General features: G+C 40.0%; 1 protein-coding gene across 1 annotated transcript; it reads left to right on the forward strand.

Annotated features, from left to right (window-relative positions):
- Nucleotides 1-1,050: 1,050 nt before the first annotated feature.
- mboat1 (membrane bound O-acyltransferase domain containing 1) lies at nucleotides 1,051-15,030 on the forward strand. The gene is made up of 13 exons (XM_069693199.1): nucleotides 1,051-1,338; nucleotides 1,790-1,935; nucleotides 2,354-2,431; nucleotides 3,803-3,898; nucleotides 6,141-6,196; nucleotides 6,335-6,389; nucleotides 7,565-7,757; nucleotides 8,290-8,482; nucleotides 8,576-8,679; nucleotides 8,800-8,864; nucleotides 8,973-9,105; nucleotides 9,603-9,754; nucleotides 10,825-15,030. Exons 1-13 carry the CDS (start codon nucleotides 1,249-1,251, stop codon nucleotides 11,006-11,008), a joined length of 1,545 nt encoding a protein of 514 aa, XP_069549300.1. The 5' UTR covers nucleotides 1,051-1,248; the 3' UTR covers nucleotides 11,009-15,030.
- Nucleotides 15,031-15,049: the final 19 nt, after the last annotated feature.

A 15,049-nucleotide genomic window follows, 5' to 3' on the forward strand; every position in this document is an offset into this window, starting at 1 on the left:
AAAAAAAATAAGGAAGTGTGTATCCTTTCACTGGGAGACAAAATCTCTGGTTGACAATATGCATTCACAGTCTTAATCTGTGTCACGAGTAATTTTCTGTTACCAAGAATGTCTAACAAAACCCAACTTCTTATTGGAGTGAGGAAATAGCAGCTGGACGATGTACCTAATTACATTTACTCATATTATATCTACATACAAACTGGGGGCTACTTGTCTTCACAAGTTGAGAAAATTCTCCTCTCTAACCCAACTATTTAAAAAAACATCTAGTGGAAAATGCATTGACATCAAGCTGATAAGAGGAGCATTTGTCTGAGCTTGTTGACTTTTTGGAGATATGTGGTTCTTACAGGACACCAAAGCTACATAGAAATGATGATCTCATAGAATATGATACAATACCGTAGATTAAACAAAAATAGCCTATATGAAGCAGTTCAAATGAGGAGCTGTGCTATTAATCCAAAAACATTATTTATAATCGTAGAACTCTGACAGGGAACACTGGTAACACTTGCATACTATTACATAAGTACGATTTTAAATGCAGGACTTGTAGTTTCACAGTGTGGTATTAGTGCTTTAACTTAAGTAAATGCTCTGAATTATTCTTCCTCTAGGATATAACCACTGGTATGGTATTTAACTCATGTTGAGTCAAGTTTTAAATGTTATATGTAATAACTTGTAGAAGAAATTATAACATCCTACTTAAAATTACTAGATATTACACACTATTTGTCTCTTCAAATGTTTACAATTAACTTGTTTTATAATACAAGTACAATATATCTACACTTTTACTTTTGAAGAGAGGGACACGAAATCGAATTCGTGAGAGCAATACTAACAAAACCTCTTTAATGACAGGACATTTTGAGGATACAAGAAAATTATAGAACATATTTCTACTTACGTGCAATCGTAGTTTGCTTTCTATTTACAGTCTAAAACTTGATGGTGCATTCTCCGCGGACATGCTTTTATTTTTTTAAGCACTAACCGGAAGAGCTTTGTGTTCTCGGTCTGACTTGACTGGTACTGACGAGGAGGAAAAGAAGGAGGAGGACAGAGAACAGCCTGGGAGCGCTGTCCCTGGTCTGCAACCTGGTTTGACTTGTCACGGGGTCCGCTCGGGAAAACGATGAATTTCAGTCACAGCAAATATTAAGTAGTCAGTTCAAAATTTAGGGGAAAAAGACAACCGGGAGCACTGAGGCATCGCCACGGATAAAAGTACTCAGGATGGGAGAGCCGGTGGACGCTGCGTTTAAAACCACTGGATCCAGGTGGCTGCAGCCTGTCAGTGAATGCTTGGGCTTCCCTCTTGATCAGGTACGACTATCAGCCTGTGAGGCACAACCATATGGGGTTATTTGGGAAGAATTATAACGCATTTCTCCAAGTTGTGCTGCCTCATGAATAGCCCTCCACGTCATGAATGAATGGTCTGTTGTGCCACTTGTTAGAGAGACATGCAGTGATTCCTTTACGCCCACTTTGCAGTGTGATTATAATAGTATTAAAAGCTTTCCATGTGTTTTCCTTTCCAAAATAGTGACAAAATGAAGGTAACATGCACAGCAAAACTATGCGCATTGAATTTATATGATGGATCACTAAGTAAATTGGAAAAACTAATCAAATTCATAATAATCCTACCATGCAGTCGCAATATCTGCCTATAAAGTATTAGAAGTTATTTTTGCCATTCATCAAACAACACATTGTTGAATATTTTGAGCAGCTTTACAGCCCTATCCTCTTCTCTGTCTCCCCCCCATAGGTGAATTTTTTGGCATGCCAACTGTTTGCCCTGGCTGCTGCCTTCTGGTTTCGTCTCTACCTCAGTCCTGGCCACGCCAGCCCCCTGGTCAGGCATGCTGTCGCCACTCTCCTTGGCATTGCCTTTCTCATCTTCTGCTTCGGATGGTACTGTATGATACTGTCCCACACAGTGCTCCATTCATTTTCTTTTTTGTGACACGACGCCACTCGTATTTTCTGCTCTGAGCCGGTGACGTGACTTCATTACTTGCATGTGTTGGGAGAAAACATGTAGCAGTTATCTTTAACAGTTGACCTCTGTATAACTTTCTGACAAACAGACAGGAATGATACTCCTGTTCGTAGCAGAACAATGACAGTGCACAAAAAAAGAGATCCAATTTGATGTGTTATTAAGGGGCTTCAGGGGAAACATGTCTAGACACTATTAATACATGCACACTGTATCATTTTACAGACATACAGCATAAAAACCTGCGTCGATTTTAAATTAAGACCACTATATTATTCAAATAAGAGCAATGAGGCACATTTTCTGATGGTGTGAGTTTCTTTTCTGCAGGTACTCGGCTCATATCCTGACTGTGGTGTTTGCAAGCTACTTGCTCATCCTCAAAGCTGACATCAACAATGTACACAGGTAAGTCTGGGATATGTAATGGAGACCAAATTATTGGATTCGTGTAGTTCTTCAATCTGTAACCGTCCGGTAGCCCGGTATGTCTGGTTGTGGACGAGCCCACCTTTTCCTGTCGTGGAGTCGGCATGTGGCTTCGTTTAGGCAAAGGTAAACACAGTGATCATTTATGTGCTGCAGTCAGGTTTGGTTATTCATTGTAAATCTACGACTCAAACTGTCCCAGTAGTTCTCTCCCTCCTGCACATTCCTACACATACTTTAGAGCACCGGATGCCACCTCCCTCATCTCCCTGTCATAATGTGGCCTGAACACTCATTAAAAGCATGAAACTGACTCAAAGCACATCAGGTGAAAGACAGCCAGACACGCCAGCCGGACCAGTCTGCTCGATCAATAAAGACGGGTTCACTGTGCGTGTGGCTGTGTGCATGTTTAAAAGCCTATTTCTCTCTCTTCTGCCAGGTTTGTAGTGTTTTTGTAGAACTTTTCTTGATGTTTAGTCGTGTGTGTGTTAGCTGAGTCAACAAGTGTCAAGCTTGTGTTTTTTTTCTTTCTCTTTATGAATGGAGCAACATAAGTGAGGTAGGGAGGGCTGTGGTATTTACATGTACAAGGATTACCTGAAGGTTGAGCAGGTTAACTCTGGCATTGATCTGTGCTTTTTAACGCAAAACACAGTGTAAATTCAAATTGTGTCCCTGGACGAACCTACATTCTGTGTTTGACACCTCTGTATGACATATACAGGGTGAGAGGAGGTGACTGAATGAATCACGACAAACTCGGGACACTCAAGTGCACACCTACAGTAATTAGTAATCCGTCTGTTGTAATTATAATACCAATACTTGTGACTTTTAGGGATTTCCTGTGGTGATTTGAGGTATTTCTCCCACCCATTACACAATATGTGTGACCTTACTTTAATAATAGGCCCTTAAATCAGGCTTGTGTCATTGTTTGCCAAACAATTTGAGATGTGCAGTTCGAATATTAACATTCATTTTTGCTCATGCAGGAACAACACAAGTGTAAAAGTTCTTGCTTAGAAAATAGGCAGTGGCTTTTTCATGATATCCATGATGGTGTCTTAGTCTGAGCATGCAGAGAAAACAGTAACATTTCCCTGGAATCAAACTCTTCCTTCAGTCATTAATTCTGGATATACAAAGTTTCTGAGGTGATATAAACAAAAAACAGGAGTAACTGGGTAGAAAATAATCTGCCTGTTCTATTCAAAGAAATCTGTTCATCTAGCCTAACGTTAGCAATCGATGGGTGAACTAATGTTACACCAAGAGCTGGCAGACCTACTCGCAGTATTTGAGGGCAAGAACATCTGATTAAGTTGTTCATTCCTCCACACACAGGTATTCCATGGTGACAGCTATGGGCTATCTGACAGCGTGCCAAGTGAGCCGAGTCTTCATTTTTAACTATGGAATACTCTCCACTGACTTCTCCGGGTAAGGACAATCTCAGTCATTTGGTTTCTTCGTTTCTTCTCTAATCTTTTCACCACACCCTCGTGGTGACAGCATATTAGTTATTTCAGTTTTAAAGCAGCTCCTGTGTTATCAGTTTCCAAACTGCGTGGTTCCTGTTAACACGGTGGACAGTGCCACAGCCTTCTGTAAATATAACACCACTGATTAAAAACGGGGCAGCAAGGGTGGCTAACAGTCGATTTTGCCCAGCTAGGTAGAGTTAAGGTCCTCGCTGCTTACTTACAACAGTAGTTTTGTTGTGTTTAAAGTAAGTCTGCTTCAAAAGACCAGGCAGGTTAGTCCTTAGTATATATTTCTCTTTCGTTTCACTTTTCATTATGCTGTTACATTTTTTTCTTTAAAACTCTATAAACGTCATAAAAATACAGAAAGAAGAACTGGGGGAAAACAAACAAAGCGAAATGGGATCTCCTGTTGCAAAGATGGGAAGTTACTCCTCTGCCATGTTTCATAATTTTGAGATTGTAAAATTACAAATGTCTCTGTTTTGGAAATCAAAACTCTTCCCACATTGACGAACTGCATGTTTTACCTTGATTGCAGTATTCACAGATACAATTATTTGACTAAACATGGCACTGACAACGTGTGTGGTCAGGTTAATGTCTGACATGGTACCAGGCTTTCATAGGAAATGTCCATTCCAGATAAATTGTGCGGTTGTTCTTTAAAAGGTGACCGCTGACTTTGCTGACTTCTGACTGTATTCAGCAACTTTCTCTGCCTTGTTCCAGCGTGGATTAATTTGTTGGCAGCTTCACTCGTACTCCATGTGACGTTGGTGATGAACAGCCAGGCCTGTGAGTCAGCCTTTGGTAGAGTCGTATGCTGAATTAGAAAACCAGATTTTGTTTTTTAAAAGCTCTCATGTTGAACTATCTGCCAGTTGTAAATCACAGAGACTACATACACTATTCACCCTGGATTTAATTAATGAATCAGGTAGAGCGAAAGTTGTGCGACTTACTTTTCTCCTGACATAACAGCAATCATTTACGTCTGTGATTTTCTGGTTTTCTACTGTCAAAGTTAATCCAGAGTTTGTATCTAAAGTCTGTGTGTATTGTTTGTCTGCGAGCATTTCCATAAGCTGGTAACTTCTGACTTTGAGCAGCAACAGAAATGACACTGAACTCAGAAACATAGCTACAAAAAACAGTGTGCAGGCCACAGTGGTGGAGTGTTGCACATACTGGCTGGCACCCTGAAAATGTTTCTCTAAAGTCCACTGCCAACTCTCATCAAGCTGGCACTGCCAGCCGCACGGCCAGCCCCTCTCTGCCTGGGTTTCCATGCTGTGCACACAATGCAGCCCACTCACAGACAGGAACCAGCCTGTGTGTGTGTGTGTGTGTGTGTGTGTGTGTGTGTGTGTGTGTGTGTGTGTGTGTGTGTGTGTGTGTGTGTGTGTGTGTGTGTGTGTGTGTGTGTGTGTGTGTGTGTGTGTGTGTGTGTGTGTGTGTGTGTAAGTGAGAGAAAGGCAGTGAGATGTAGTTTATATGTGCCTTTGTGCACACACACTCTCATTCTTGAGACAGAGGCTTGTGTGTCTGTGAATGAAGGAGGGGGAAGGCGTGTGACACCTACTGTACAGGACTTTATTTTCCTCTACTGCTGCCTCATTTCAAGCACTTTTCTGTTTTGTATGCCGTACTGGATTCCAGTGTCTCAAGCACCATTTAGAAGTTTTAAGTTAAAAAAAATTTTTTTTTTAAAAATACAGAATTTGAAGAATGACTTCACCTCACCAGCTAGATTTTCAAAAGCTGGCTGTGCTGGTTTCAAAGAGAGATGCTCTTTAAACTGAATCTCTGGGGACTGGAATGAACTACATTGGATTAATAAGTGACCTGATTTGCCACGACTTCAAAAGAATGAAGCGATTCACCAGGGAGAATAAATTCTGCAGCCTCACACAGAGGCTCAGTTTGCTTCAACTTTGTCTTACATCAGTTGGTAAATAAAAAGATTAAAAAGGGCTCTCTGTCACTCAAACATCTGACTGACAGACAAACATGCTGCTTACTAGGCTGTCATGGTCTTTGCTTTTGACTTTGAAACCTATATCAGACTGGGTTGGTGAGGCTAAAACCTCTAACTGCTGAAAGATGATCACCATTTTCTTTACCATTTAATACATTTTCAAACTTGTAGAATCAAATTAAAAAGTAAAACAACTTATTTGTTTTCTCCTGCTCAGACCTTTGATGATAGTAACCCAGAAAATCACCACGTTGGCTTTCCAGCTCCATGACGGTAAGACAGACGAGTGGAGGCTCACAAACACACACATGCAAACTCAGCAGATGTTGCCAAGTCTTTTAGAGCCACATGCTCCCAGCAACATGTGGAAAAACCAGATTAAATACAGCCATGATTTCGTTACTTTTTTAGGTTTGTGTAAGAAAAATGAACAATTGACATCGGAGCAGAAGTTAATGGCCATAAGGTAAGTTTTTACTGTTTTTACTTGTTGCTGTGTAAAACTTTAAGGGGATTTGGAAACAGAATAGAGCCTATTAATAATAGATTGGAGGTCTCTGAGGTCTCATACTGAATTTAACGTTCTTTGCTTTTAAATGTGACCTTTGTGGTGTGCAGTATATACTCTACACTACAAGGTTAAATTGTATCAACACACAGAAGCAGAGATACTTTAAATGCTGTCAGAATGCATCTGAATTAACACCTTCTTGAAAGCATAAATAACTATTTCTTTTCCTTTAGCCACGAAGGACAATGACAAGGGGATGAAATCATGGTGAATAGCTTGTTCATGAAAAAAAGCATGCTGGGAACTTAGAAAAGAGGCATCATTTTGCATGGAAGATCTTACATGTTTGTGCATGTGAATCAATAAAATCACATCCATCAGTGTACCATGCATGCCGTTTTATAATACATTCAAAAATGTATTAAAAAGCAGTCATAAAATCTAGTGTCCCACTTGTGTGATAACCCGGTAAATCTGGTGATTTATATATATATATATATATATATATATATATATATATATATATTATTTTACTTTACTTTAAGATTCCTGTGCTACCTGTATGGTTGGCTACAACTTCATTTTATTTACTCTGATTGCAGTTTTATGTTTAATTTCTGGCTGTGCTGTAAGTATAGTATACATGCTTGAATACATTCATAACACATACAAACGGTTAGTTGGCAACTTTGCTTTCAAGAATCAATAAGCACATTGAAAATCAGATTTTTGTATGACTTCCTGATTCCTCAGATTGTAGAACTGGTTACATATAGTTTATAACTAGTTGTCTATACCTAACCCTGGTTCTCTTAAATGCTCTCGAACTGCCGTGGAGGGTCAGAGGGACAAGATATTAAGCTAATTCATAACATTTATAACACTGTGAATGTAAAAACATCTCTGTTTATTTACTCTTATGAGCCTTAAGCTTTTCCTCTGCCAAGCAATAATACAGGTTTACAGGAGCCATGTTGGATTGTTTAATTTTTATCTAAAGATAAATGGCATGAATTTCTCTTATTTCCACCCCATTTATTAGAAAATACATAATGACACTGTTGCATTTAACCTGAAGTGACTATACCTGTCATACTGAATATGAAAGGGTCCTCCTCTTCTCTCTGCAGTGTGAGGCCTTCTCTCATTGAGTACCTGAGTTATAATCTGAACTTCCTGAGCATCCTGGTGGGGCCGTGCAGTAACTATACGGACTACATAGACTTCATAGAGGGCAGACACGTCAGCAGGAGGCTCAGGCAACATCCTGGGACGTGTAACGGGCAGAACGGCTATGATAAGACACCGGACCCGTCACCCCTGGTAAGTTCACAAATACATCTTCTCTTAGTTTCATTTGTATATTCACAGGAATATTATCTAAAAACGTCAAAAGTACATCATTAAGTTCTTCATGCTGTCTGTCATCTGGAATAAAGTCATCATAAAGCAGTAATTGTCCTCGTTCCTCACTCCTTGATTTTTGGTGTAAAACTTAAAGGTTTAAGGAGGCTGTAATAAAAGTGAACACTTCACGGCTGGTGCAGACTTGCTAAAAATAAAGTCTCCTAAATGGATGGAGCTATTCAGTTGCAGACATGTGGCTCATTAGCACAGGTCTATCCAAGATTTAATAGCATTGGGGTATCCAGATTTGTATACAGATCCAATCTGCTCCAGCCAATAGACCAAGAAACAAATGATTGGTTTGTTGCTCTGAGATTTCCTTTAACCTGGAAGCTGTTACTCTGATTTAGGTCTTGGTCCTAAATGTGACTAATTTCTTCTGGTCTCATTTGGCTTTTGTAAAGTGAGTTTCCATCGATGCTGAGTAATTCTGTGTTTTTCAATGCAGAACGCTGTCTATAGAAAGCTACTGGTCTGCTGCGGCTGTATGCTGTCCTTCCTCATCGTCACTCGGTCCTTGCCGATAAAGTACAACATCAACTCCCACTTTGTCAGCCAGGCCCCCTTCCTCACCAGGCTCATGTACGCTTTCTTCTCCATACAAGCTGCAAGGCCCAAATTCTACTTCGCCTGGACTCTAGGTGAGTTTTGTCTGGCCAATTGTCTGTGCTAATATGATGGGGACAAATTTTATATTTTTATTGCCATGTGATTGCTTTCGTCTGTTTCATCAGCGGATGCAGTCAACAACGCTGCAGGTTATGGTTTCCTGGGGATGGATGAAAATGGAAAGCCGTCCTGGGACCTCATCTGCAACATCAGCATCATTGGGATCGAGGTACCCTCTATGTTTTACATGATGGGAAAGAAAAGAAAGAGCATGACCTATTAGCACTCATTGTGATAGTGAATTAAGCATTGGAGCACACTGTCAGTGTTGTGACTGATCTTTTTTCAGACAGCAACCAGCTTCAAGACCTTCATAGACAACTGGAATATTCGAACAGGAATTTGGCTCAAAACGTGAGTGTTAACTCAACTCATTATTTAAATAATCAGAACCCTCCATAGTGTTTTATTTTATTTAACAGGTTCTCTTTCCCTGAATTCCTCTCTTCTTCCTCTTTTCAGGGTGTGTTATGACCGAGCCCCGAAGCACCGGTTGGCGTTGACCTTCATCCTGTCTGCTCTGTGGCACGGTGTTTATCCAGGGTACTATTTCACCTTCCTCACAGCCATCCCCATCACCATGGCAGCACGAGCTGTGAGTGGCCTACCTCCTCTGGAAAATCAAGCAATTACTCCAACTTACAACTGGAAAAAAAATGAACTGTATACAAAAAATGGAAACGAGCAACATACTGCAATTTTGAAGACTTGGGAGACAACCCTGCAATTCTGATAGCTTTGTTAAGATTAAGGATATCTAAAGCCACACCAATTTTTTCAGTACGACTCCAAACAAAGACGTGTGTTTAGAGTATGAAAGTGTGTTTAATATCTGTTTAAACCAAAATTGTTCCTCTGACCAGCTGACTTTTTATTACAAAACAGCAGCTCTGCTCTTCCTCTATTTCTCATATAGTAGTTAAGGTTAGTTGTGAAGATTCAAAGGTAAACCAGTAAGTAAAAATGGCAAAATATAACATACTGTTGTAGCTTTAGTAGTCTAAATAATCAGACAACAGTAGAGCATATATAGACTAACCTTTTCCCCTGTGTGACAACAATAACTTACTCCTCTCTGTCTCTCCCTGCCAGATACGGAAGTCTGTTCGCCACCACTTCCTGGGCTCCAGATCCTTGAAGCTGGGCTACGACATCTTAACTTGGGCTGCCACGCAGCTGGCCATCTGCTACACTGTCATGCCTTTTCTACTTCTTGCAGTAGACGACACTATAGTTTATTACAGGTATGTCTCAACTGGCTTTAACTTATTCTCTGACAACCCAATTTATGTTCCCTCATCCGTGAGGCCGGGTGAGACTATATGACATCAACTTGCCACGTGTTCATATATGGGAAATAAAGCAAGAACACCTGTGCAGACATCCACACTCAGCCAAAAAGTATTGATAGTGCAAATTGTACACACTACAAGTCACTAACAACTGATGAGCCATCTTTTCATTAATAGTACTTGTCACACTCACCAATTTACTGTGTTCCCCTTCAGTTGGGGAATACAAGGATGAGGTATGACATGCAACAAGTGTCCCTCCAGTCCGGACTTTGCAGATTTGCAGTATGCACATTTAGCATTAGGACACCCAAACGCCCCGCCATTTTATTTTCTGCACGTGAAGAAAACATCTATGTGCACAGCCCGTCAGCTGTAGTATGCATTGAAGTGTGTGCATCCACTGTGCACGTACAAGTCCACAGCTCACTGCACCTGTGTTTAATGGGAAACAAACCTTTACCTTTGAGGACCAGTGCATCTATGTCTTGGTCATCTCTGAGCCAATTTAAATTACTATTTTAATTCATATTCTGTCTCTGTCCAAAAATGTTAAACACGTGAACTGGTGACCAAGAGATTGTGGGCCAGTAAGTCTGTCCCTGTGGACATTTTGGCAGAGTTTAAGTAATGTTTTGCCACAAATTTGTCTGCAGTATTCATTTTCTGGAAGTTATTTCTTAGAATCAACTCAACAGACTATGAAATTCTTTCTTAAATGTCCTTTTGCTGAAACATTCAAATACTAGAAATACTAGTATTCATGTATTTGGAGGCTTTTGATAACATATGGTATGTCAAGAACTACAGTGCCAGCAATGCCCTTTTTATTGGATCATGACATTTACTGAGGTTGAAAAGCAGAGTTAAGTCCCACTTCTCTCTCTTTTTATTTATTTATTTAAAAAAAAATATGTGTTACATTTTAGTTGTTAACATGATATTTTGTGGCCTGTTCTTCTTGGTCATGTAACATTTTCACACTGATTAAGTTAGAAAATGATGCACTCTGTTTTTTCTAGGTCTATGTACTTCCACGTGCACATCATCAGCATTCTGGCTGCGATTGCCCTGCATCGGAAACATAAACCCAGGGAACCGTTTGCCTCCACCAAAGCGTTTTCCTCCATCTCCTCCTCCTCCTCCCTCTCGGCTTTAGCCCAGTGCCAGCCTGTTCATTCCAACAACAACGACAAAGTAGACTGAAAATCCCCTTTCACCTCCTTTTACCAGTCTTCTCTCAAAGACAAGTGCGTATCCCCAGAGTGCATTCAACCAACTTAAAGTGGGAAAACATTGTGATTTATTTTTTGGGACGGTAAAGCGATAGGAAAAATAACTTTGATGTTATAATATGATGCAGGACTGGTACCTTTGGCACCGGATGGACCTGATGACAGACTTGTGACATTTTGGAAGATTAATACATCAAACATGAGCTCAGCAAGCAGACTGTAAAGAGAAACATGAGCTGAGAGAAAGTCTCTGGTACCACCGCCACCAGAACACTGGCCTCTCTCCACTTTCCCTTCCACCTGCCCCCAACAGTCCCTTCTAATTTCACCCCTCCATGCCCCTCTCAACACTGGCCTGCCTGCTCTAACAACAAAGCAGTAGCGTGAAGTGAGAAATGAGGCTCACTTTCTCTTCTGTCCTCAATCTGCGCTGTCCTACTGACTGGTTGGATCCGAGCCAGCGCAGTGGGAGAGCAGCTCATAAACAGGCCACAACATACCAGTATACATGCACAACTCCTGCATAAACAGACACTGGGAAACAAATATGCACATACTCTCTTCTCAGACGCGCTTGCACCCGGTCACACTCTGATGGCACACAAAGGCCACCCTTGTGAGGCCACAAAAGAGCATGACAAGAGGAGAGAGAGCTGCACCCACTGTGCCCAGAGGATTGTTAACGTATGTGTGTGTGTGTGTGTGTGTGTGTGTGTGTGTGTGTGTGTGTGTGTGTGTGTGTGTGTGTGTGTGTGTGTGTGTGTGTGTGTGTGTGTGTGTGTGTGTGTGTGTGTGTGGACCTTGTCATGAAAAACTATGAACTGTCAGTATTTCTTCTACTGTTTAATAGCTGGGATGAAAACCGTATGAAAGACTAATCAGATCATGCAGCTCTCAAACTGTCTACTTTTAAAAAGCAAAGTCTTTAAAGCGGGTGCTCTGTAGAACGAGAATATACTTTATTAAAGTTTCTATGGATATTTCTGGGCTTCAGCTATGTCCCTGTAAACATAAAGGTAAAAGTAGGGAGTTTAATAGTGACGCAGTTCTTATTGTTTCAGTATTTATCATGTGCACGGTGCTGGATACCTGTTACTATGATACAGAGGAACTAAACAAAAAGCTGTGGAAGAAATGCATTTGAACTTTCTCTTTTTGGACAGAAACCATTGCACACTTTGGAAAATATGACCATAAAAAAGAAAAATGAGTCAAATGTATTTCCTCTCAGTGGGAGCACGGCGCTGTGATCGTCCTCTGGTTCTCTTGCGGGACTTGAGAGGCGGATTTAACAGAGACATCTGGTGGTTGTTTGTACTGTCTGAATTGATCTGAATTAGGTAAAGAAGGTAAATCATCTGTGACTGACTGAAATCACCACGCTTCAGCATCTCAATGAACTTCAACCAGGAGCTGATTAGCTATGTTTCCACTCATATTACAGTTTCACATCAGAACTCACATATTCATTGGTTTTTACTTTTTCACAACAGAATCTGATGAATAAGAAGTTGATGTTTGTATTACACAGGAGCAAAGCACAGCAACAAACTATTATCACAGATGACAGATTAGGGATCACTGTGAGTTTGCAGCACAATGGTTTGGTTATTAATGGTGCTCTCTGCAGGCTAGAGTGATAGCTGTCAGCTACATTTAGGGTTGTTACAATACAGTTTGGTAGAAATGCTAACAATATATTTTTTAATTGAAGTGTAACAGTGCATGAAGACAAAATACATTACACTTGAAAATGTCTTAAATGCATCCCTGAGTATGGTTTGCCTAGTGAAAATGCATTTTGTCTCTGGGTACAGCGTGGTTAGTATCATGTTTGCCTATTTGATTATGTTGTAGAAACAATCATAGAGCATTTTGCTACCTGTTTTGGAATATAATCTCAGTTTCTACAAATGTCTGTTTTGGTTCAGTTTACATATTGACTCAACCCTCTGACACTTAATATTTAAAGCCTCAGAGTAGCATGAATGTTTTTTTTTTGTATTCTTTTTCAATCACAGCAGACTATGTATCATAACATTTATTAACTTTCCTGTGACAAAGACCCAGTTCAAAGACAAGTGTTGGTATGATGGAGGCAGGAGGGGAGGAGGGCATACAGGGACATTATTTAAGATTTTAAGGGGAACAATGAGGACAGAAATGAAAATTGACCCATTGTCGGTCTCTATTGGCAAATTGGAACAATTCCCTTCCTGACTACATTTTTATGTCTGGAGTTGTTTTGGAGTATGGAGGCCACCATTTAATTTTTGTTGTTGTTGATATGCCAGTGTCTAAATGCACAGTACCTCTCATGGAGTTAATGAAGTGTCAGTAATGACGACTCTGGGGACCTCTACGCTGTAGATTTTTTTTTCTTTTGCAAGGTGCCATTTGGCTGGCCAATCTAAACGGTTAGACCAATTAAAAAATTCCTTTGTAGAACACTTCGTCCCTGGATGGTCACTGTTGAAGGCTGACTGCACGTAAACTCTTGAAGAGGTGTATGTTCTGAAAAGTGAAAGTATGGCTTCGCTGTGACATTGAACAGACTTGTGTATTTAAGCCCTTATTAACTGGAACTGATCCTAACCTTTAAATTCAATATTATTAATAATAACGCGTTTGTGGCACCATACTGTTCGTCTACATGTTGGTAATGTGTTTTTTAGAACAGGGAAGTGAGCGATGAGTGGCACAGATCCATCGCATGACTACTCACTGTGTGAATGTGCCATCTGAATGAGCAGCTATTTGAATAACTAACTACTGAATATGAAGATATTTGTTTGTGTTTATTTTGCAGATGTTTGTTATCTAAAAATGTACTGACTGTAAGGGTGTTTGTGTACCTGAGTGAAATTTTGTTTTTACACCATTGCTCCATTTTAGTATTGTTTGTGTGGAGAAAAGAGTGAGTGGTATAAAAAAAAAATCTGAGCAACAAATAAAGTTTCATTTTGGACAGGTTTTCTATATAACTGGTTCATTATTGATAATAATGACTAGTTATAAAGTATTATGAGGTCAAAGATGTCAGGTTTAGTATTTTGGTCATGTAAATCTGTCTTTTAGGAACAAGTAAAACCTCTGTTTAATAACTCCAGGTGTCAGCGAGTCAGTTGTATTTGTATTTTGTCTGTTAGTGTTAACAAGTGACTCTCTCCCTCAGTTCCAGCATCAAGTTAAATCTTCTCCATGCGACGCCTCTCCCAAGCCGGTTAATCTCACCTGATATTCTCAAAGTAGCTCTGTCCCCTGTGTCACGTCTTTTCCCCTCCGACACAAATACAGTACGCCTGTGTGTGTGTGTGTGTGTGTGTGTGTGTGTGTGTGTGTGTGTGTGTGTGTGTGTGTGTGTGTGTGTGTGTGTGTGTGTGTGTGTGTGTGTGTGTGCTGTTTTTATGCTGCCTGAGTTCACTAATAACAATGAGACAATGAGATTAAATTGCCAACAAACATAACTATAATATACTTAAATTGCTATAAGGGGCTTGATTGCGCTTCTCTTTACAACTTCAAAGAGAACAAACTGTCAATGGTTTTAATCAGCATTTGACAGACTGTCCCACAAAGTGGAGAAAAACAGGTAGTGGACATGGATAGAGTTTCTGCAAACATAGACAGTCATTTGCATCTTTTAGTAAACAGACAGAAGGCATGTAGAGGGCCAAGATAAGGTAAAGGTGTGGTGTGTTTGTCAGTATATATTGCACTGCTTGGACAACCTTTTTTGTTTTTTCAAAGCACATGTCATTGTTTTTTTGTTTTGTTTTTTTAAAGTTTCTGTAGAAGTAAAATGTTTTAAATTTATATAGTGATATATTCTTTCACTCGAACTGAAACATACTTCTGTCTCTGTATGCACAGCTACAGGATGTCTACAGCCTTTCTGGAGCAGAAACAGGAAGATTATCTTGTTTGCTGTTGCTTTCTATAATTTGTTGGGTTTTCTTCTCTGTATCAGATAAACAACATCATGTTTCCCTGTTTGCTGTATTGGTCAATA

The sequence above is a fragment of the Brachyistius frenatus genome, unplaced genomic scaffold (assembly GCF_029030835.1).
Source record: "Brachyistius frenatus isolate BFR_SWC_R1_liver_20210118 unplaced genomic scaffold, ASM2903083v1 Contig_14, whole genome shotgun sequence".
In the NCBI taxonomy this organism is placed as follows: domain Eukaryota; kingdom Metazoa; phylum Chordata; class Actinopteri; family Embiotocidae; genus Brachyistius; species Brachyistius frenatus.

What these genes read in the sequence shown, in the direction of transcription:
- mboat1 (XM_069693199.1), top strand. Translation starts at nt 1,249, where the DNA reads ATGGGAGAGCCGGTGGACGCTGCGTTTAAAACCACTGGATCCAGGTGG. An exon ending in GGCTTTCCAGCTCCATGACG is followed by an intron (nt 6,197 to 6,334) that starts GTAAGACAGACG and finishes TTACTTTTTTAG; the next exon opens with GTTTGTGTAAGAAAAATGAA. An exon ending in TCAGCATCATTGGGATCGAG is followed by an intron (nt 8,680 to 8,799) that starts GTACCCTCTATG and finishes ATCTTTTTTCAG; the next exon opens with ACAGCAACCAGCTTCAAGAC.